The sequence below is a fragment of the Phalangium opilio genome, unplaced genomic scaffold, assembly GCF_054372755.1.
Source record: "Phalangium opilio isolate 3A_F unplaced genomic scaffold, DU_Popi_V2 ptg000088l_1, whole genome shotgun sequence".
In the NCBI taxonomy this organism is placed as follows: domain Eukaryota; kingdom Metazoa; phylum Arthropoda; class Arachnida; order Opiliones; family Phalangiidae; genus Phalangium; species Phalangium opilio.
In genome coordinates this window covers 2,250,440-2,273,363 of record NW_028324193.1, presented here as the reverse complement: position 1 = coordinate 2,273,363, position 22,924 = coordinate 2,250,440, and the positions used below count along the sequence as shown (strand labels likewise).

Below are 22,924 nucleotides of genomic sequence, written 5' to 3'. Positions count from 1 at the left end.
GTTGGAACTCAAACCAATCGTTATCACTCTACAACCTGCTCCAGCCGAGCTTCTTCAGATGATCCCTCGTAAATGCAAGGAAGTCTGTGACTTGAAATGTGAATGCTTTAAATCTGGTTCACTCTGTTCTTCAATTTGTAGACAATGCAAGGGAGTATCTTGTTCAAATGAACATAGAGATTTTGAGGCTCAACCTCAAGTAGAGGACCATGATTAAACTTAAGCTTAACCAAAATTGATAAATATACTAATATACAAGTTGGTAAATAAAAATAAACCTCTCCGATACGAGACGCAATTAAGAGGCTATTCTTAAATAATTAAGAAAATATAATTGATATTAATTACATTAGTCGTCAGTAGTTTAACGTAATTCTACTGAAGTCGTTTTAAGAAACTTAATTCCTAAAATAATTTTAAACATAGCTATTGTTGACGTTTGAATTCTACCGTATGCCTCTTTAATAATTTTTGGAAATTTAGGGTATATAAGGCGATTGATTCCCAATAAATGATAAGAAATCCGCAATTGCATGAACCTTTGGTTGAAGCCCTGCAATTGGGAGTCTAGACGTTTCTTGTAACCCTAGCCGATCGCCACGCACTTCTTGATCCTAACGTTGGGAGTAGAAGCCAAAAATTACTGCGAACACGTTTGCTCCGATTTGCCAACTGCGGACGCGGTGACCGACACTCAGACCCCCCCCCACACACACACGTCCAGTATAATACCTCTCCGTGACGTCATCGTCACTTAAAGTTGTAAAAATATAATGGGAATAATATATATTAGGTTTAAAACCCTCTTTGCTTTTATTTCGCACGAAACCGTTTCGAAATTCTCAAAAATTAGATTTGCCTTACCTTCCGGGCTGTATTGTGAACTTCCGGTTAGTTGTAGGAAAACATATCTTTAGGATGAATTATGTGTTTGAAAGTAATCTACAATTGAAGCCAAATAACTTGTTAGTCGGGTTAGTAGAACCAGAGTTATTAAACCTTTTCTCGATTTTGGAAATGTATTCTGAATATAGAAACCATAAAATGCTTTGAATCCCCATTTTTTATTTGAGGCTAATCTTCAGAGTCAGATTGTGAATTTTCGATTAGTTTTAGGACAACATATCTTAGGAAGTGAATTATGTGTTTGAAGGTGTTGTACAATTGAAGCCTAATTACGTGTTAATCGGTTAAGTAGAACCGGAGTTATTAAACGTTTTCTCGATTTTGTCCGCCATTTTCCAATATGGCGGAAATTCCTCCAATGGGAGAGTGTGGGAGACAACACCAAGTTAAAGAGCGCCCAAGAATCTATAAGATCTGAAATTTTCAGCTTTGTTTCAATTTGTTCCGGGTTCCCTCTATTTTTGGGCTAAAATGACTGTACTATTAGGTTTTCAACACTTCCATCTTTGTTTAACATGTTTAAATCATAAACGGTTTTAAAAACATGTTTAAAACCTATACATTTTTTTTCCAAAGCGTTAATTTCTAAACACGATAGTGTTGATATCCTAAACATATATTTACATAACGGTTTAGTGACTCAAATGGTGCTAAAAACATGTTTAAAACCTAAACTTTTAGCAATCTAAACAAAAGTCTAATATAACCGTTTAGAAAATATGTCTTGACGATAGTGTTGATATCCTAAACATATATTTACATAACGGTTTAGTGACTCAAATGGTGCTAAAAACATGTTTAAAACCTAAACTTTTAGCAATCTAAACAAAAGTCTAATATAACCGTTTAGAAAATATGTCTTGGCGTTTAGAACTGCCCATAAAAGTGTTTAGAACTGCCCATTTAAGCGTTTTGTATTTTAAACTATTTCAACAATTGTAATTGGAATTAATTTTTTATAACATTTATTGGGATTACATTTCTAAGAATGGATTTTATTTTTATAAGGAAATTATTAACCCATTGGTTTTAAGGTTATAGGAGAAAATATTTTAATTGAGTTAAGTAATCTGTATAATTAACTGTCAACAAAGTTGATTAGTTTGGGTGAATTTCAGGCCTAGATCTGTAACGAGTGGCTAATCACTTGGCAGAAAAACTTCTCCTTTGGGTGCATATTTAGAAACACGATTTAATCGCCATACATTTTTGAATCTTGCGACCGCTATTTAATCTGTTTAATTACTATTTAATCGGTTTAATTACTATTTCATCGGTTTAATTACTATTTCATCGGTTTAATTACTATTTCATCGGTTTAATTACTATTTCATCGGTTTTATTACTATTTCATCGGTTTAATTACTATTTCATCGGTTTAATTACTATTTCATCGGTTTAATTACTATTTCATCGGTTTAATTACTATTTCATCGGTTTAATTACTATTTCATCGGTTTAATTACTATTTCATCGGTTTAATTACTATTTCAAAGGTTTAATTACTAATTCATCGGTTTAATTTTGAATTAATCTGTTTAGTTACCATTTCATCCGTTTAATTTCGATTTAAACTGTTTAATTACAATTTCATCAATTTAATTACTATTTAATTTAAATTAAATTTATTCTGTTTAATTTTGATTTCATCGGTTTAGTCTCTATTTAATCTTTTTAATTTTGATTAAATCTGTTAAATTTCGATTTAATATTTTTAATTTTGATTAAATCTGTTTAATTTCGATTAAATCTGTTTAATTTTTATTTAATCTGTTTAATTTTGATTAAATCTGTTTAATTTCGATTTAATCTGTTTAATTTTGATTTCATCGGTTTAGTTTCAATGTAATCTTTTTAATTTTGATAAAATCTGTTTAATTTCGATTTAATCTGTTTAATCACGATTTAATCGAGCAGGGTGCTAACATAACCAAGGGAGTGACTTGCCACTCAGAATGAATCTTTCTGCGTAGTGATTGCATGATCTCTCCCTATGTTGAAAGTGTTTTCCTCGGCGGTAATTCCCTGTTTCTCATATACATTAAACTTGCTGAAGTTAACGGTATTATCTAGTATAGGGTGCTGTCGGTTAGCTGTGGCATAAAACTGAATAGGCGAATAACATAACCATTCACAAGTCGAAGCCAAACTGGTCATTTGTCAATCAAATATTGAATCAGTTTGTGTACTACAATCAATTGTTAAAACCAAGTGAGTTTGAGTGGCAACAGATACATTCGTGAGCGTTATATGTTCTTTCGCAAAAGAAGGATCCGTTTGGTTAGATTTATCACAGTACCTATTCAAATTTGATACATCTTCCGTGAATGTTTTGGCTTTAACCTCTTCATTTGAAGTAACTTCAGAGCATTCATATCCCAAATTAAGCGTTGGGAGATAGGAAGGACTTAAAGGATTATTGCTTGCCTGTTCTCCTATGAAGTGATGGCTACATATTCTGGCATTTCTTGATGGCTTCCATTCCGATGCATCAACACTAATCATAAAAGTAACCTTAAGCCTTAGCTTGTTTACAATCATGCTGTAATAGTTTGTAGTCTTTCAAATTTACTTTTTTCGCTCAAGTGCCTTTATCCTCTGGTTTCTTTTAAGTATATGAACTCTTTCACAGGGAAATCTGTAAAATTTTGTTCCTTTGGGACACTTGGCAAAGTAGTTTTTACATTTTAAAACAGAGCAAGACATTATAATAATAAAGTCACATTTCACTGGGTGCGCCATATTCATAAAAATTATTTACCCCATAGATGTCACAGTGTGATTTGGGGGAAAGGCTATAAATTTATATATATATATATATTTAATTTAAAAATATCGAAGAATAAATTTAAAACTATTTTCTTTCTTTCTGATTCATTATTATAAATTTCTGAGGTAAAGTTACTTTTCGAACCAAGTTACGCAGAAGTTCACCGCTTGCGGCGCTTTATAAACACTCAAATTGCGTTCAATTACAGGTACCGGAGAGACCGGTTTCTTGCAAAACGTCTCGTAGTGTGGTGTTGCTGAATGCCGCAAACCGTAGGGAAGGGGAATGCTATCCGAATCGGTCTAAAGATAAGACACCGCGCGGTTTTTCTTGCGTTTCCGTGCTTGGCTCCGGCCATTGGGTTTTTTTTCGCGGGTTAAGGAATAGTAATAGGTCCCTCGCTTTCGCTGGAGCAGGAAGGCAGCGACGCAAAAACGACGCCATTACCCATTTCATAATTATTTGCGTCCTCAGCTAGACAAGAAGTTGTTGCGACGGTCAAGTAAGCTATTTTTATCTTTTGGCTGGTTTGATAATGCATGCTTTATATTATGTTGTAACCATAAACAACAAAACATATTTTACTAAATCCGAAGGTTCCCTGAAGCTAAACCTCAATTTATAGTGAATTTGGGCGGACGGCCACGTTAAGGTCTTTCCCACTACCACGCCATCATTGAAGATTCAAGAACGCCATTTTTATTTTTATTTCTTCTCTTTCGATTTTATAGGGTGAGTTGAAATTTTAATTCTCAAGTTAGATTTACAATTAAATTTTGAGAATGACCCCGGATATATCGACAATGTACACGCTAAGCAAAATGTTTTTAACCAACTCTAGGTTGAACTTGATTGTTAAGACAAAAGTCCTTTGCAACATTTCTCGTGAACTTAAAACAGAGCTCTCGTTAAGGGGGGTTTTGCAGCTCCCCCAGTGTTACCAGGCCTTTGAGAAATACTAGAAGTTGATTTTGAAATAGACTAACTGTGATCACAAAGGGCCTAAAAATACTGCATGTGAGTTAAAAATGAGACAGGGGGACAAATAATCTCCAGGCCCTTTAGAGAAATCAAAAAGCTATTAGGCTACTACAACACTGTTTTTTTTCCTAAGTCTAAATGGAAAATGTCAAAGTGTGTAACTTCTGTAGCTATTATACGAAAGATGATAAAGAGCTATTAAAACATATTGTTCGTTGTCACAAGCATTCAGATAAATTATCTTTTCGTTGCAATATATGTGGGGCATTATTCAAAAATGCAAACTCTTTCCGTAGTCACAAATTTAGAAAACACCAAAATATTAATCAAATTGAAAGAGTTTCTGATAATTTTGAGGCAGCTATTGAATTTGACCCTGGTGCAAGGGGTAATGTACCAGTTCAAAAGTTTATTGAAGCCTCTTACGTTTTGAAGCTTAAAGAAAATTTTGGCCTGTCAGACGAAGTTATTGAGGATATTATGACCACTACTTCGGATCTAGTTAAAACTTATAGTGCAGGGAGTATTAGCTTAAATGATAGGCAGTTATTTGGTGGACTTGAAACTGCATACAGAAGAGATTTGTTTTTTATAGCTGAAATGAATTATGTTGCCCCAGTTCCTTTAATAATTGGTCACTACAATAAGCCGAGTCTTACCCAACCCACTGCAAATACTGCTAAAACGAAAGCAGCAATTGCTTATTACATCCCATTTGTAACATCAGTCAAAAATCTCCTAAAAATTCCCGAACTTGAGGAAAATCTATTAATTGCCCCAGCTAACCGTAATTGTGATGTAATGGATGATATATTTAGTGGCGAAGAAATGAAACGGAAGTGGGCAGATACAAATCTAGACAATAGCATAAATTTATTGTTTTCATTCTATTTAGATGATTTGGAAATAGCAAATCCTATTGGGGCACATGCAAAAAGGCATAAGGTTACAGTTTTCTATTGGCAACTTTTAAATACACCTCCATTAATGAGATCAAAATTGAGTTCCATCCAATTACTCGCGGTTGGCAAACAAAATGACATAAAGGAATTTGGATTAGATACTTTACTGCATGATTTTAAAAGAGAGATGCAAAATTTTGAAAAAGGTATTAAGTGCATGTTCAATGGCGTAGAAAGAGTAGTGAAAGGGAAGTTAGCATTTGTGCTGGGTGATACACTAGCGGCTCAGGAAATTGGTGGCTTTAAGGAAGGCGTGGGTAGCGCTTTCAAATTCTGTAGAACCTGCGAGATTAATAGACCCAGAATAAGAGAATGTATACAAGCAGATACTTTTCCTTTGAGAGATAGTATTGAACACTCCGACAGACTGCACTCTTTGGCAACTTGCTCCAAAAAAGCAAAAATCTACTGGTCAAAGCAATGGGGTGTAAATAAAAAAAGCCCATTTGCTGAAATTCCAAACTTCGAAGTCACAAAAGATCTCTTGCATGATCCAATGCATGTGCTCCTTGAAGGAGTTGTTAAATATGAAACCAAACTCATGCTTGATTTGTTCATTTATGAATTGAAGCTATTTACGCTTGACGAGTTGAATTATGCTATTCAGTCATTCTCGTATCAGAAGAATGAGTTGGACGTGAAACCTTCCATAATAGAAAAAAATACTTAAAGAAAAAGGGAGACCTGAAGCAAACAGCATCCGCTATGAAAACGCTGCTTTTTCTAATACCGTTGTATATTGGTTTAAATGTACCAAAACATAATCCACACTGAACGAATTTTTTGCGTTTAATTCAAATAACGCAGATTTGTCTTTCTTCTCTTGCTAATAACAACACGGCTAACACACTTGAATGTCTAATTTCGGAACACAATGAAAACTTCCTAATTCTTTATCCAAATTCCAATGTAACACCCAAAATTCACTATTTGTTACATTTCCCTGACCAAATGAGACGATATGGCCCTTTAAGATTTCATTCGTGCATGCGACTGGAGAGTAAACACTCGTATTTTAAAGGGAAAAAATGGAGATGTTTTAAAGATATACCAAAAACTATGGCTTTAAAGCACCAACGTTGGTTGTGTTTACAACAAACCAATGGTAGTGGAGGAAAAAATCAGAACTTCCTTGGGGATCTGGATGACGTTAGAGGGATATGAATGTGAAATTACTGATGAAATTAAGGCTTTGTTGCATTTTTTCGATGAAAACGCAATTGATACTGCATCTATGCACGTAAGCTCTTATATCACTATTTTAGGTCACCGCTATGAGAAAGACACTATTTTACTGCAAGACTACACTGAAGAGCATGGTCCCACTTTCATGATTGTGTATGAAGTTGTTACTATAAATCTTAACTGTTATGCCATTTGCCACCAAACCAAAATAGAATATTTTGATAGCCATTTGAACAGATACGTGTTTCAAAGACCTTTAGGCGGACGAAAGTATTTAATTCCAATCAAAAATTTAAAATTCAAATGGCCACAGATAAGTCATTTTATCAGAGGAAAATTTTACGTTATGATATGTAACAGCCCCAATATAGAGTTCTGTTAATTGAAGGCAAAAACGGTTTTCAAAAATAGTTGAGCGTATCAATAGAGATACGGTGACCTAATTGCTAATTGTATTTATGAATATACCTTTCAATGTGCTCTTAAAGTACATTTGGGAAACATTTGACTGCATGCTTCATACTACACCTAAATGGTATGTGAATAAATATGGGCACACTATTAATATTTTTAAAAACTAAAGCGTGATATTCTGATGAAATGATTTTTATTTGATAGAGTTGGAAAATGTCAACTGTATTCAAAATAATTTCACACGACCGTGAAAAAAAAGCCGTCATCGCCGAGAATTTTCTAGGTTTCATGAATTCTGGTATGGAAATGTTGCCATAATCCCTAAATATGTATGATTGTAAAACTTTTTTTTATATTTAGCCTGTTCAAAATTATCGTTTCCTTCATCGGACGGAGCTAGAGCAGTTTTAGAAGTTGATGGAACGGAACTTGATGAATGGGATTTGCTGCTGCCATTTGCGAAACAGACAATCATGATACTTGGACCGAATGATGAATTCAAGGATTCGCGGACATCAGCAGTCCATTCCAACCAGAGGGATTATAAGGTTTTTATTGCATGGGTGTTTGTACATTGATATGTTTGTTTAAATCATCTTGTAATGAGAGAAAGACATTTGTGTTTGGAAGACCTTTTCCTTCAGCTATTTTTGATCCATAGGTTTTTTAATCCGAGTTAAATTAGTTTAGGCTGTTTCCTTCAAAGATGCTCAAACAACGGATCCGTGCACAATCTCAAATGTGGAAGTACCGGAACTCGTGATTTCAAGTGGTGGACATCAGGAGTCAGTGTTTACTGACGAAACTCAAGGTAAAATCGTTTGTCAAAATAACGAAGTTACTTTGCAAACTGCAGCATTTAATCCCCAAACGACTGAATTTGTAAGCATTTGTTTTTCACATTGGCATAACTGTGAATATTTAACAGATCTTTATAATACAGAATGCAAAGTTAAGTCTCCCAAAATTTTCGGATTACACCGAAAAACGATTACAAGAAGGAAAACCCATGGGAATAATATCTACCATAGTAAAGGAACTCGCGTATGGATTATTAGCTAAGTACGACATGAAAACACAAGGCGAATACCAAACTGTGGAGAAAATGCTTTTTGCTAAATACCCGTGTATCCATGTTGATAAGACAGCCTATTCACCTTGGGTAAGTGTGAATTAGAAATATTCATTTTATTTATTGTAATAAAGTAAAGATTGTTTTCTTTTTTTAAGCAATTTCTTATTAACAAGTTGTCTAAAATTCGGCATATAAGGTGGCTTGAAAACCGCAAAGAACAGTCATTTTCAGGTGAAGTATCCAAAAAACGCAAAAAAAACCCAGCTCAACGAAGAGGCTTTGTGCACCGTGGAAATTGATATGACAGATGATACGTCACACGAAGATGCAGTACTTGAACTAAAAGTTACATTTAGTGAACGCGAGAAAGATAAACCAAAGCTATTAAAACTAATAAGACAGACGTTTGCCAACAGAAGAAAGCAAATAGCAAAAAATAGTACTAAATTTGAAGAGATGTACACTCAATTTCCACATTTGAGTGAAACAAGCTACGTAAGAAGTTTAAATTGTTGACGCATGTTATTATGTTATGTGACTGAAATAAATTGTTTTCTAGCTTGAAGCTGAATTGGATTTAATCCTCCATTTTCCAAATACCAAGATGCGCTTTATTGGAAATTTTGAGAGAATTTCTCGTCTACTTGATGAAGAATTTGAAATGGTACTATATTAAAATGTTTATTTCATTATTAAATAATTTTTCAGTTAAGTGGCGCGGGGCTGTCATCAAATGACTTTTAAGACGGGGCTGAAAATCCGATAACCAAAAAACAAAGAACAGTATATTATAATTAAACCCAAAAAACATTACCTTTTTTCAAATATCTTTGACAAAGCTAATTTCTTATTAATTAATAATTCCGAGAGTTGTTGAGCGTCACAAGTAATCAGTCTCTAAGACGCTTAAAAATGTTTTGTTTTTTGAAATGGTTACTTATAATATCGCTTTTGCTTTCAGGATGAGAGTTCTGAATTTGAAAAAACCTGCGCCTTAATTAAGTATTTGGAATTGAACCTTAATGTACCTGCCAGAGTTAAAGGAGCAAAGCCAAAGGGTGGAAAAAAAGATAAAAGGAAAGCTAAAAAACCGCCCCCTTTTCAATAATAAATATGTCAGATGTATGAATTTTTACTATTTTGATATCAGTAGTCATTCAACATATATATATTTATATACATTTTCATTATCAGACTTTAGAGGTTGCCAGTAATTTAAAGGATGCACCGCAATTGATTGCAAGAGATGATTGTGAGGGAGAACAAGTTGGGAAAACCAAAATATTACCTCTCCGTGTCAAGAAGATTATATAAACTTAACGATCCAATGAAAACGTTATTATGTTTCTGAGTTGAGGTTTCCCATTTTTGTTGTTGTTTTGAAAAATATATCGCAATGCACGGGCCTTGATAGATATAGGAGGCAATGAATGAAATATATCACAATGCACGGGCCTTGATAGATATAGGAGGCAATGAAGGAAATATATCGCATGCACGGGCCTTGGTAGATATAGGAGGCAATGATAATCTCTCTCTTTGCACGAGAGGTTTATCTTTAATATTTAAATAAATATAATTATTTTTAATTATTTTAATCTTCAATAATTAACATTAATAATAGTTAAATCGTTTAAAATAAAGTTATACCTATTATCTTCTCAAACTTTGCTAATATTGACGTTTAAAGTGAAGGGTACCCCTCTTGCCGGCTTTATTCAAATTTGCGGTATATATACTATTCGTTTCCATTATAATAGTAAGGAAAAAGCGCAATTGCGAAAACCTTTGGTGGCGATCCCACCTTAGGAAGGCTAGACGTTTCTCGTAACCCTAGCTGATCGCCGCGTATATCCTAAAACCAAACGATGATAATGGAGTAGAAGCCAATGATACAGATTGGTGTCTATGTGGAATAGACGGAAGACCAGTGGATGGTGGTGTTAGAAGCCAGTGTAAGTGCAGACTGGTGTCAATGTGGGATTGACAAAGAACAGAAGATGGTGGTGATTAGAAGCCAGTAAGAACAGACTGGTGTCCGTGTGGGATGGACAAAGACCAGAAGATGGTGGTGTGAGAACTCAAGTAGAGGAGCCATTTCCGTGACTGTGAAAGCAGTTCGGAGAAGGCGAACACGTTTGCTCCGATACGCAAACTGCGAACGCGGTCACGTGGGTGTAACAACGGACAGACAGACAGACAGACAGACAGACACACAGACACACAGACACACACACAGACACGGCCGTTACAGAACCTCTCCTGGACTACGTCACACGGAGAGGTAAAAAGAAGTTTTTTTGGTGTATAAGAGTTGCAATATCAAAATCCAGGAACCGCTTGCCGAATGCGTATTTTCGCGTTTTACTACGCGTTCGACTTAAGTTATCCAGCTGTACTAGGGCAAGTCTTTGGATTTTTGCAAGAGTATATTTTACAAGATAACGGGCCAAAAAGCTATTTCGTAAAATCAACCAAATACTTAAAATTTGTAGAAGAGAAAGAAATTAATCAAAAAATTTTGAATCAAGAATAAAACTAGCTACGAGCTTTTAAAAGCTACTCTTAAATGAACTTGTTGTTACCACCTATACACAGCTCGAGTAGGCATGACTACCACCTAAACACATCTCCAGTAGACATGACTACAACCTAAACACAACTCGGTTAGGCATAACTACCACCTAAACACATCTCGAGCAGACATGACTACCACCTAAACACATCTCGAGCAGACATGACTACCACCTAAACACATCTCGAGTAGACATGACTACAACCTAAACACAGTTTACGTAGGCATGACTACCACCTAAACACATCTCGAGTAGACATGACTACCACCTAAACACATCTCGAGTAGACATGACTACAACCAAAACACAGTTTACGTAGGCATGACTACCACCTAAACACATCTCGAGTAGACATGACTACCACCTAAACACATCTCGAGTAGACATGACTACAACCAAAACACAGTTTACGTAGGCATGACTACCACCTAAACACATCTCGAGTAGACATGACTACCACCTAAACACATCTCGAGTAGACATGACTACAACCTAAACACATCTCGAGTAGACATGACTACAACCTAAACACAGTTCGAGTAGGCACGACAACCACCTAAACACAGCTCAATTAGGCATGACTACCACCTAAACACATTTTGAGTAAACATGACTACCACCTAAACACATTTTGAGTAAACATGACTACAACCTCAACACAGTTCGAGAAGGCACGACTACCAGCTAAACACATATCGAGTAGACAGGACTACATCCTAAACACATTTCGGGTAGGCATGCCTACAACCTAAATGATTTTTCTCTGAACATGTCTTTCATCTAAATATTTTATTTGGTAACGTGTATAGGTAGGAAACGTGTTTCAAAACGCGTTGCATTTTCCCGTTTAGGAAAATGTTTAGATTCTAAACGTTGTTTTTTCTGTGTGCCATACTCATTTTACCTTCTGCCTTAGGCGAATATAGCTCTTTTATTTATTTATTTATTTATTTACGATTATTTATTACAAGACGACTTTTCACGTGTAACAAACACATTACAAAATTAAATATATTCTTATTTATAACAGAGCCCCAATGTGTAACAAAAACGAGCACTGCAATAGAACATTTTGAGTTCAGCTAATTCTTTTCAGCTTACAGAAGATAATTCCCAAAGAAAGGAAGCTAGTGGTGTGTATGGTGTATATATTTGTGCATGTCGTTTATAATAACCACATGGTTATTTATCTTTACACCTATACAACAGATTGCAAAAACATTTATTCTGAAGAAAGTGATAGTGAAATTGATGAGTAAGTATTTTGAACTTGGGTATTAGTGAGCAATTTATTTGTAAATCGTAATAACGTTAGCGAGGACTACATGTTTATTAGTATGAGTATATCTTTAACACCTTTATTTTTTCTACGAGTCTGAATTCATAATAAGTGCCAAAAAATGGTTAAATTTTTTTATTCAAAGTGGTTACATTGAAAACATGTTAACCCACAATACAAAATAAAACTTGAAAGATCCCATGTAAGTATGGATTGAAATGGAGCAAACTAAGTTGAGCAAAGCAACCAGTCTAAACATATTGCACTTTTTATAATTTTTACATTTGTCGGAACAAAAAAACCAATGGGGGAGAAATTTACGTAAAAATGTGTAAATATATATTTAGGCCGATGTTTGTCTTGTTTTGAAGTAACGATTAAATGTACTGAAATTGGGGGCGAAATACCAATTTAATCCGAGCAAAATTCTAAGATATCTCAGACTTTTGAGTGCTATCGGTTAAACTATCAAACTGCATATTATAGTGAAATTCACATTGAAATGTCAGCACGTAAAACCTTTTGCTTTCTTTAAATCCCTACCGTTTGTTTGGGAGACATTATATTTAGGTAGAATTATTTTATTATTGTCGACATTTCATGGTGACTTTGAAAAGAAATTACTTGATAAGCATATTGTGACCAACTTTTATATTTTTTTTAGTTACTTAGAGCACCCGGAGTACTTGAAACATGCTAAATTCTTACAAGGAAAAGCAACGAAAAAACGTTATTTGTTGAATTTAGACGTACAGTTAGATCCTAAGGAGGTAGAATGAAATGTAACACGTAATTTATTATAAACCGAATTCGGCTAAACAGATTTGACATCTAATCGTACAATTTAACAAATTGTATTCACTCAGAAGAAATGCATACATATAAAATTAGTAACCAAATTATTGATTGACTACACCATCATGATAAATTCTTTTTCGAAAAGAAAATATGTGAAACGGACTAGAATATAACGATATTTTCAACTTTGAAAATTAAACGGATTTATTATCAAGTATTCAAATATGATGGTTATTTATCCTTACAGGCTACGAATATTCTACACCGCGAGTTTCGTTCTTCTAACTGAGCATTCTGACAAACTGTATTTTTTCCATATGCCAAAAAAAATTATTATTTTGTAGTCAGATCAAAATTAACGGTTCAAATGAAACCCATAAATTAATATTAACAAAGAAGCCGAAAAAATCGGTCATATAATTTAACAAATTTGTTTAGTGGAGACTCAAAAACCACTTATTGTTCTATGTAAAATCTTGTTTAATCTATTTAGGTACTGAAATATGGCCAAAGAGAACTTGAAAAAATATTCATGTAAGAAAAACATATACAGACTGGGTATGAAATACATTTCGGCTTTAAAGCTTGATATCTTCAAATTTACTCATCATAGGAATCATGATTTTCAATTTGGTTTACCATCGAGATTGCAGAAAATTAGTATTGCTGATGAAGCACTTGCTTTAAACAATTTTTTTAATAACAGGTATAAACTTACGAGTGTAGGTAGGCAATGGAAGCTCAAGATTTTACATTTCTATTACTAGTACCAGGAGCAGATGACATCTGCTCCTGCTAGTACGGGCGACGAAAACTTATAATAATGAATTATTTTTGAAATGTTAACACTCATTTGCGCTTATCATTAATCCAGTTCCGTTAAGATTTCGAAAACTAATATTTTAACTTGTTCTAGAAATTTACATTGCGTTTCATTGAAACACAAAACATATTTCATGAAGGTAATTGTGGAAGAATTCTTGATGATGAATGAATATAATCTAACATATGAGGTGGCAGAAAAATCTGTTTAAATTGTTTAAAATAAATCGTTCCAAAATATAGATTCATTCCCAAAGGTTCTCGAGTTATTTTCATTGTGCACGCGGTTCAGACAGAAATAAAAAAATGTCAGCAAAATAGTCAGAAAGGTTCAGACGGTTCTATCTTACATTAATTTCAAAGTTCACGGTTCAAAATTCAGCATTTCAGCAAAGTAGTCAAAAACGTTCAGACGGTCTCTATCTTACATTAATTTCGGTTCAGAATTGAGCATTTCAGCAAAATAGTCAAAAATGTAAAGACGGTCTCTATCTTACATTAATTTCGGTTCAGAATTCAGCATTTCAGCAAAATAGTCAAAAAAGGTCAGACGGTCTCTATCTTACATTAATTTCGATTCAGAATTCAGCATTTCAGCAAAATAGTCAAAAAGTTCAGACGGTCTCTATCTTACTTCATTTTCAAAATTCACGGTTCAGAATGCAGCATTTCAGCAAAATAGTCAAAAAAGTTCAGACGGTCTACATTATACTTCATTTTCAAAATTCACGGTTCAGAATTCAGCATTTCAGCAAAATAGTCAAAAAAGGTCAGACGGTCTCTATCTTACATTAATTTCGGTTCAGAATTCAGCATTTCAGCAAAATAGTCAAAAAGTTCAGACGGTCTCTATCTTACTTTATTTTCAAAATTCACGGTTCAGAATTCAGCATTTCAGCAAAATAGTCAAAAAAGTTCAGACGGTCTCTATCTTACATTAATTTCAAAGTTCACGGTTCAGAATTCAGCATTTCAGCAAAATAGTCAAAAAAGGTCAGACGGTCTCTATCTTACATTAATTTCGGTTCAGAATTCAGCATTTCAGCAAAATAGTCAAAAAGTTCAGACGGTCTCTATCTTACTTCATTTTCAAAATTCACGGTTCAGAATTCAGCATTTCAGCAAAATAGTCAAAAAAGTTCAGACGGTCTCTATCTTACATTAATTTCAAAGTTCACGGTTCAGAATTCAGCATTTCAGCAAAATAGTCAAAAAAGGTCAGACGGTCTCTATCTTACATTAATTTCGGTTCAGAATTCAGCATTTCAGCAAAATAGTCAAAAAGTTCAGACGGTCTCTATCTTACTTTATTTTCAAAATTCACGGTTCAGAATTCAGCATTTCAGCAAAATAGTCAAAAAAGTTCAGACGGTCTACATTATACTTCATTTTCAAAATTCACGGTTCAGAATTCAGCATTTCAGCAAAATAGTCAAAAAAGTTCAGACGGTCTCTATCTTACATTAATTTCAAAGTTCACCGTTCAGAATTCAGCATTTCAGCAAAATAGTCAAAAAAGGTCAGACGGTCTCTATCTTACATTAATTTCGGTTCAGAATTCAGCATTTCAGCAAAATAGTCAAAAAGTTCAGACGGTCTCTATCTTACTTCATTTTCAAAATTCACGGTTCAGAATTCAGCATTTCAGCAAAATAGTCAAAAAAGTTCAGACGGTCTCTATCTTACATTAATTTCAAAGTTCACGGTTCAGAATTCAGCATTTCAGCAAAATAGTCAAAAAAGGTCAGACGGTCTCTATCTTACATTAATTTCGGTTCAGAATTCAGCATTTCAGCAAAATAGTCAAAAAGTTCAGACGGTCTCTATCTTACTTTATTTTCAAAATTCACGGTTCAGAATTCAGCATTTCAGCAAAATAGTCAAAAAAGTTAAGACGGTCTCTATCTTACATTAATTTCAAAGTTCACGGTTCAGAATTCAGCATTTCAGCAAAATAGTCAAAAAGTTCAGACGGTCTCTATCTTACTTTATTTTCAAAATTCACGGTTCAGAATTCAGCATTTCAGCAAAATAGTCAAAAAAGTTAAGACGGTCTCCATTATACTTCATTTTCAAAATTCACGGTTCAGAATTCAGCATTTCAGCAAATAGTCAAAAAAGTTCAGACGGTCTCTATCTTACAATAATTTCAGAAGTTCAAAAATCTCAGGAAAATTTGCAAGTTCAAGAAGTCGAAGATACAAATCATGCCACTCACACTAGTCTTTCAAAGGGTGCTGCAGTTGACTCGTTAAAGCAACTGAAGGGCAAGAAAAGGAAATTTCTTCAATCTTGGAAAAATCAGTACACATTTTTAGACTTTGACGAAGACGATAACCTCATGTACTGTAAAGTCTGTAGGAGCAATGAAGGAGGAAATAATTTTAAAGAAAGTTCAAATTACTTTGTTCAGGGAACTAGTAATTTTCAACTAATTATTTCATGCATCAACTATTTAAGTACATGAAAAATCTTTTTCACCTCTGAATTGTGTAGCCGCACTTAAAAAAGCTGCAGAAGTAAACTACAGAGCCTTTACCCATGGCCGTCTTAAAGCTAAATGAGATTCACCAGACTAGTGCTGGGCGGATCTGATTACCGATTACGATTACTAAGTACAGTAATCGATTACCGATTACTTTTAACGATTACTAGCTAGTATAAGGCGACACCTACTTTTGAAATAAACGTAACCCGTATAATACTAGAGATATTATTTAAATGCAAGTTAAATTAAAAAAAAAACACAATTTTATGCCCTGAAACAAATTTCATCACAAATAATTCAAACTTTCAACTTTACAAAATAAATTTTATTTCAAGTTTCGACAAAATATTTAACTTAGTAGAAAATGTTTTTAAAGGTGTAGTTCCAATGAGATTTGTCTGCACCATGCCATGATGCCGTCATGTGACCATGGCCAAGAAATAGAGTATGAAGGAAAAGTTGCAATACATATTTTAAAACTCTAAAAAAATGAATGTTTGAAGTTAGAAATGCGAGCATTGAAACTTTGGAGTCCTTTAAGGAGCTTCTACGATCAGTCACAATTTGACCCATTTTTGAAAAAGGTTTCTCTGAAGGAACACTGGTTGCCATTAGTGGTAAAACCTTTTTAGCTAATTTGGCAATATTCAGATAAGAGTGTTGGTTTTCTCTCCACCATTGCATACCGTCGAGATAGTGGGGAATAGTAGGTTCTTGAAGGAATCTTATTACTTTCGCGTTTGCGGATACCCTTGGAGATGGTGGCGCTGGATAACTCAGAAGTGATATCCCTCTTTTCATTTCCAAGTCTTCCCATAGAGAGCCAGGCTTGGTATGGACATCAATATCCATTGTGTTTGAACTTGCTCCACTTTCTTCATCGACGCTACGGAATTCACGCGTCTCGGCTCTACGTCTTGTTTCTTCCTCTGCAACGTGGCCAGTCGCGTCTAAAAGCCATTTTTCTGCCTGATTCGCTGAATCCTCATCTGAAAATCCGTTCTTTTTCATCTTTGGGTCTACAAGGGTTGCAAGTGCAAACTGAGATTCTCGACCGAAGTTGCGAAATTGTCTTTTCTCCATTTGACTCAACAACGTTTTGCAAACGCCTTTTGAGAATTCGGAAGCTTCCCGATTGTTTATGCGATTTCCGACTCTTTTGAGTAACACACCCGAAACATAAATAATGTCGGAAGATCTTGGGTATTTTTGGCTAGACATGATGGTGGTGGCCTCTTTCAAAATGTCAACCAGTTCTTCATTGGCTTTTACTTCGGCAGCAGACGAGAAGTTCAAATTTAAATTCAAGGACTCCGCTGTCGCTCTAAGAGCTGCCTTTTGTTCAAGAAAACGGTCAAACAATCCAACGTGGAATTCCATCTTGTTTCAGTATCATTATAAGTTTGTGCTGAGGCAGTTCCAATTGCTTTTGCGTAACCACTAATCGATCTGCAGATTTTACGTTTCGTCTAAAGTGACTTACCATAGCTTTCACTGTATTCTTCATGTTATTTAAGTCTTCATCTCCCTAGGAGCACAAAATCGCTGGCCCAGCAGGTGCTGGCCACATACTGGCCCAGCAGTGTAGGCGCAGCAGCGGTATATCACTGGACATGTCCTACCTTGCCAGTGTATGGGTTAGTGCTGGGGTTTTAATAAAAAGCCTAAAGCTTTCCAGCACAATAATGACCACCTTTCCACCCTAAGGGCCGACTCTTATTCAAGTTAATACCGACACTAAACGCGCAACTTCACCGCCACTAGGCCACCTTATTTCCTACGCTTTTCCACCACTCACCCAATCCGTATTCTCACACTTCCCCACCATTGAATCACGCTAAATTTTCACAAAAACCCATCATTCTCCCTCTGATTTTCCATCACTAGCCCATCCCTAATCCGATCGTTTTTCTTCACTTTACCATCATTCACACATTTCACTTTCCTACTATAACCCACCAATCATTCATCTCATATTCCTACATTTGATCAACACCCTTTCTTACATTAAGCCTACACATATCCCTACACTCCGCCTACACATATCCCTACACTCCGCCTACACATATCCATACATTTGGCCTACTCATATCCATACATTTGGCCTACTCATATCCATACATTTGGCCTACTCATATCCATACATTTGGCCTACACATATCCATACATTTGGCCTACACATATCCCTACAATAATTTTCATCTAAACTATTGTAACAATTATTTAAATTCAATTTCAAAATTGTGGAAAAATTTATTTACTTCGACAGATATGATTGACTTTTCGTACAATAACGCAAATTTTAACCAATGTTCAGCTTTATTTCAACATATAAAATATACCCAAAAACATGAATAAATGCTAACTCAATCAGTTTCAGAAAATTGGTTATCAGTTTCACTTACCAAAGCACAGGGTTTAGTTTTTGCTTCTTCGACCCGTTTCCTTCGTTCTGCACGCCCACCTTTTCTGTCATAAGCTCCCCTGACATACTTCTTTACGGCTAATTCAGCCTCATATTCTTTAATACCTTTGAAATTTGATTGAATGGCCGCTGAAATAAAAAATATTTTATTAAGTTCCAAATTAGAAATTTTGCACCAAACACATCTTACCAACAATAGCATTTTTAATATTTAATTCCGCAAAGGAGAATTTGGTTTCAGAGCCTACTTAGTTGAATTTCAAGATTAACTCATGAGCCAAAACTTTTTCAAATAGTCTCTGACAACAGTTTTTTATTTTTTACCACCATGGGAAGCAAACATTTTAATCTGTTGTAATAGTTAAATTTTGATATATTTATAAAATGAACGCGAGAAAATAGAAATGTATTTAATGTAACCCTTACAGCTCTTTTCCGAATTGTTTCGTCCTCCAGTAGATTTTCTACCAACTTCAGTTCTTGGAGTGAAGTAAGAGGTAGTTTGGGAAATTCATCTATTTCAGTTATCTCTTGATTTGAGGCACCTGTACTTTCTTTGGAATTATTGATGAGAAAATTAACTTTTGTATTCAAATCACTCAGCATTAGAAGAACGGTTTTCTTGAATTTTTCATTACTTTCATCTGTTAATTAGAAATTTATAATTTTAAATTTGCTCTAATCTCGATTAATACTTTTATAAATAAAATTGGACGAATATTTATTAAATAAAGGGTTATGCCACAATCCACATGTTTCTGAGACCATACGTAAAACTAACCATATCTATTGGGGTATTTTCTAAACCTTTTGAAAGTGCCACTTGTAAAAGAGACTAAGTTTGTACATAGCAGAAGAAAGAGCTTAACAGTCATAAAAAACTATACCTTTTAAATTATCAGGATTTCTATGATACGCATTTCTATTAGCCACTGGTTCTGATGTTGACGCTGAAAGCAAAGTCATTAGGCTTGATCGCGAATCGAAATTACAGATTCTATTACCTAAATCATTGGCTGAATAGCTTGTGTTGACAAACACATCTGAAAGCGCAGTGTTTATATTTCGTCGTGACGTTCCAGAATTAAGGCTGGTTAGAGGCGAATTCCACTCTTGAAGTGATTGCGAAATGGGTAGATTTTTCTTGGGTTTGTCGTTCATTGACGACAAATCTTTATTTCTGGAATGCTTTTCATAGTTTAATGCCGAAATTTCTTCACATTCGTGATCCCTTTTCTGTTTTAGGGGAAAAAATGTTTTAGGCTTTTACGCTTGAGCGTTTTTTTAAATGGCGAACAGGCTTTAAAACTACTTAAACCCCTTTGTAGCTTTGTCGGCGATATGCTTTTCAAACTTCTATCATTTCTGATTTGTTTCTTAGGCGAGAGTTTTAGAGCGTATTTTACATTTTGGCGGCGAAGGTTCAAATAGTTTTCTTCGCATAGACGAAATGGAGCTAGCGCGGGTTGTTTCGAGAGCAACGCGTTCAAAGTTGGTTGTTCCAGGGGACTTTCGCGTTGCAAGTGTTTAAGCACCGGTGATACTTCGTAAAGTTATAAATCATAAATAAACCAAAAACAAACATTCCACATTTTGATCATTTCTTTATTAAAAATTGTGGGATATGCGAATCGATAGATAGTATCCTGTTATCAATAATACCAGTAATTGAATATTTACAGTCCAAACTCATATTTATCGGGACCGTTTGCCAACATTGCATGTCGTGCCATTTTTTGCGAATTTATAACCCACAATCTCTAGTAAAGGTTGCAAGACAGATAGAAACATAAGGTTCAAAATGTTCATCATTATTTTATCATTTGCCAAATAAAATCACCATATAAAAGCAAATACATTTCAAGTACTATCAGTTATATAGGCTAAAGATATTTTGAAACTTTGAACATATATAGACTTCAATCTTTAGTTCTTAGACATTCTAGTATGATATTGGATTGTGGGAGGTTTTTGGTTCAATTCCAAAGTCACACTATTGGTGCTTTTAACCACACATAAGCGGAGTATAAAGGAAGAAGATTTGGTTTTATTCTTGTCTATCAGTTTAAGCTCTTGAGTCACGACCATTGGATATCAAGTGTTTAAATTTAGTTAGTCTGTTCAAAATATCTATTTTTGAGGGTGTTTGACTTAGCCTTAATTAATAATGGGTTGCTGTGATGTATGATCGGAGTACAAAAATCTTTTGCGACATAAACGTGCAAAACATGAAGGTGCGAGTTTTCCTTGTACCGTATGTGCGGAAACGTTCAACATACGTGACATCCTAAATCGTCACATACATATTCACTCTACAGGTGACACAAATTCTAACGGTGAAGGACGAACGAAACCATGCTTAACACATAATAAGGATCCACAGGTTAAGAGGGTTAAGTCTGTAATGGTATCATTCAATAAACCTTCAACTTCCAGCGAGGTATTCAATGCATCTGAAAACGAAGGCGACGATGTTCTGTTGAGCCAGAATGGTGTAGGCATTCAATATTTTTTGGCTAGAGAGAAGACACCCTACATCAGTTATCATCTTAAGAAAACGCGAACCTCCATAATCTAATAAATCAGGAGAATAATGAATAATAGGAGGATTTAACGGAAACTATAATCTGGAACCGCTTTCAACTGAAGAAAACGCAGTTATACATGAGTTAATGGATCAAGTGGAAAATGCTGAAGTTAATGCCTCACAAGAACCTATATTTGCCCCGCCAGAAAGCTCGCCACTTCTAGATGTAATTGAAGAGATGGATGCTCGCGTCACGCCATATTTTGTGCACGTATCAGTATCACACCCAAGCTTATGAGACTCATATCGACGATAACGTTATGAAACTCAGGAACGCAATGGATTGCATTTGAAAATTATCTACGTGGTAAACTAATACAGAAAAATTTAATTAAATGGTGACTCACAATCAGCGCCCGATACTCGCTTGAGTTGGCTAACTCTGGCGAGGACGTGGAATATCTTCTTGCGTAAAATCGTAGCGGGTTTTAACAATCTCTTACAGAAGACACAAACTCCAGTCAAATCGATGCGTGCGTAGAAACAAATGAAGAAACGCCTCAAAAGATGCAGTAGATGGGTACTTGACCATATTATGTTTATACAAATTAATATAATAACGTACCTGCCTCTAGTGGGTGGGAGTTTTGTAGAACTACCGAAAAAACTTGCCAATAGACAGGCTATACTTAACGTAAAAACAATGACCAGCTTTGTTTCATATGGTCAGTTCTGGCTCATCTACGTCCCGTAGAAAGAAATGAACACCTAGACCGTGTTCAAAAGTACGTCCCATTTGAGGACGAAATGGATACGTCTAACATATCCTTTCCCTTCGAACTTAGCGCGGCAAAAGTAAAAAAAAAATTAAATTCCTAATCATCTCTCGGTGAACATTTTCTACTTTGAGGACGGTGTTTTCCCTAATATATTAGTAAAAACAAAGTGATTGTGGAAAAAAAGGTAGACCTTTTGATAGTAAAGGGTGAGACGAAGCATTATTGCCTGATACGTAGTTTAAGCCGACTGCTGAACATTTTTTCAAAGGATGGTCATACCGCGTTTTACTGTCGTTACTGCCTTTAACGTTTTGTAGGGACTAACGCCAAACAAACCAGGATACACTCGTTTGGGATTGTTTATTAAGTCTTGTTTTCAATCAAGCATAAAGTATACGCTTTACAAAGTCCCTGACATAGCGAATCCGTTTTCTTGTTGGGTAAAGTTCTCCATAATTTTGACAAATTCCCTGAACCTTTTCGCGTCTATTTACCATCATGAAATATTTGTATTTCTTCAGTTCTATTTGCTTTTTAGGAACACCTTCAAAGCAGACCGATTAAGGTATGGCGTCGCCATTCTTGAAAACATTTGTTACTTCATCCCTCATTTCATATAGCTGAGTATATTCCTTTTGGCGCAACAGGATACCGGTCGATTTATCTGTATATCCCAATCTGATTTTGCAGCCTGGGATTAGGCGTCTGATTTGGCTAAAGAAATCTCGAAAACGTTAGTAGTATCCCTAAGGGATGAGACCAAGTGTCAGTTAAAATTACCCGCGACCTAAATTTTAAATATCATAGTTTCAATATTGCCAAAGCATACCAAGGAAAGAAGTTCCAAAAAATCAAAGTTTCCGTAATGCCGAGGCTAAAGCCCCGTTTTCAATCAACCTTTTTTGATCAAAAATGCAAGCTTTTGCTTGAAAAATCA

General features: G+C 35.0%; 2 protein-coding genes across 2 annotated transcripts; one reads left to right on the top strand and one right to left on the bottom strand.

Moving 5' to 3' along the window:
• The first annotated feature begins 4,795 nt into the window (after positions 1-4,795).
• On the top strand, positions 4,796-6,289 carry LOC149649040 (uncharacterized). Its single transcript, XM_089849411.1, has one exon. The coding sequence runs from the start codon at positions 4,796-4,798 to the stop codon at positions 6,287-6,289; it is 1,494 nt and encodes a 497-aa protein (XP_089705537.1).
• A 10,321-nt stretch (positions 6,290-16,610) lies between these two features.
• On the bottom strand, positions 16,611-17,636 carry LOC149649039 (uncharacterized). Its single transcript, XM_089849410.1, has one exon. The coding sequence runs from the start codon at positions 17,634-17,636 to the stop codon at positions 16,611-16,613; it is 1,026 nt and encodes a 341-aa protein (XP_089705536.1).
• Between the last annotated feature and the right edge of the window lie 5,288 nt (positions 17,637-22,924).

Coding starts and splice junctions, on each gene's coding strand:
- LOC149649040 (XM_089849411.1), top strand. CDS start 4,796: ATGGAAAATGTCAAAGTGTGTAACTTCTGTAGCTATTATACGAAAGAT.
- LOC149649039 (XM_089849410.1), bottom strand. CDS start 17,636: ATGGAATTCCACGTTGGATTGTTTGACCGTTTTCTTGAACAAAAGGCA.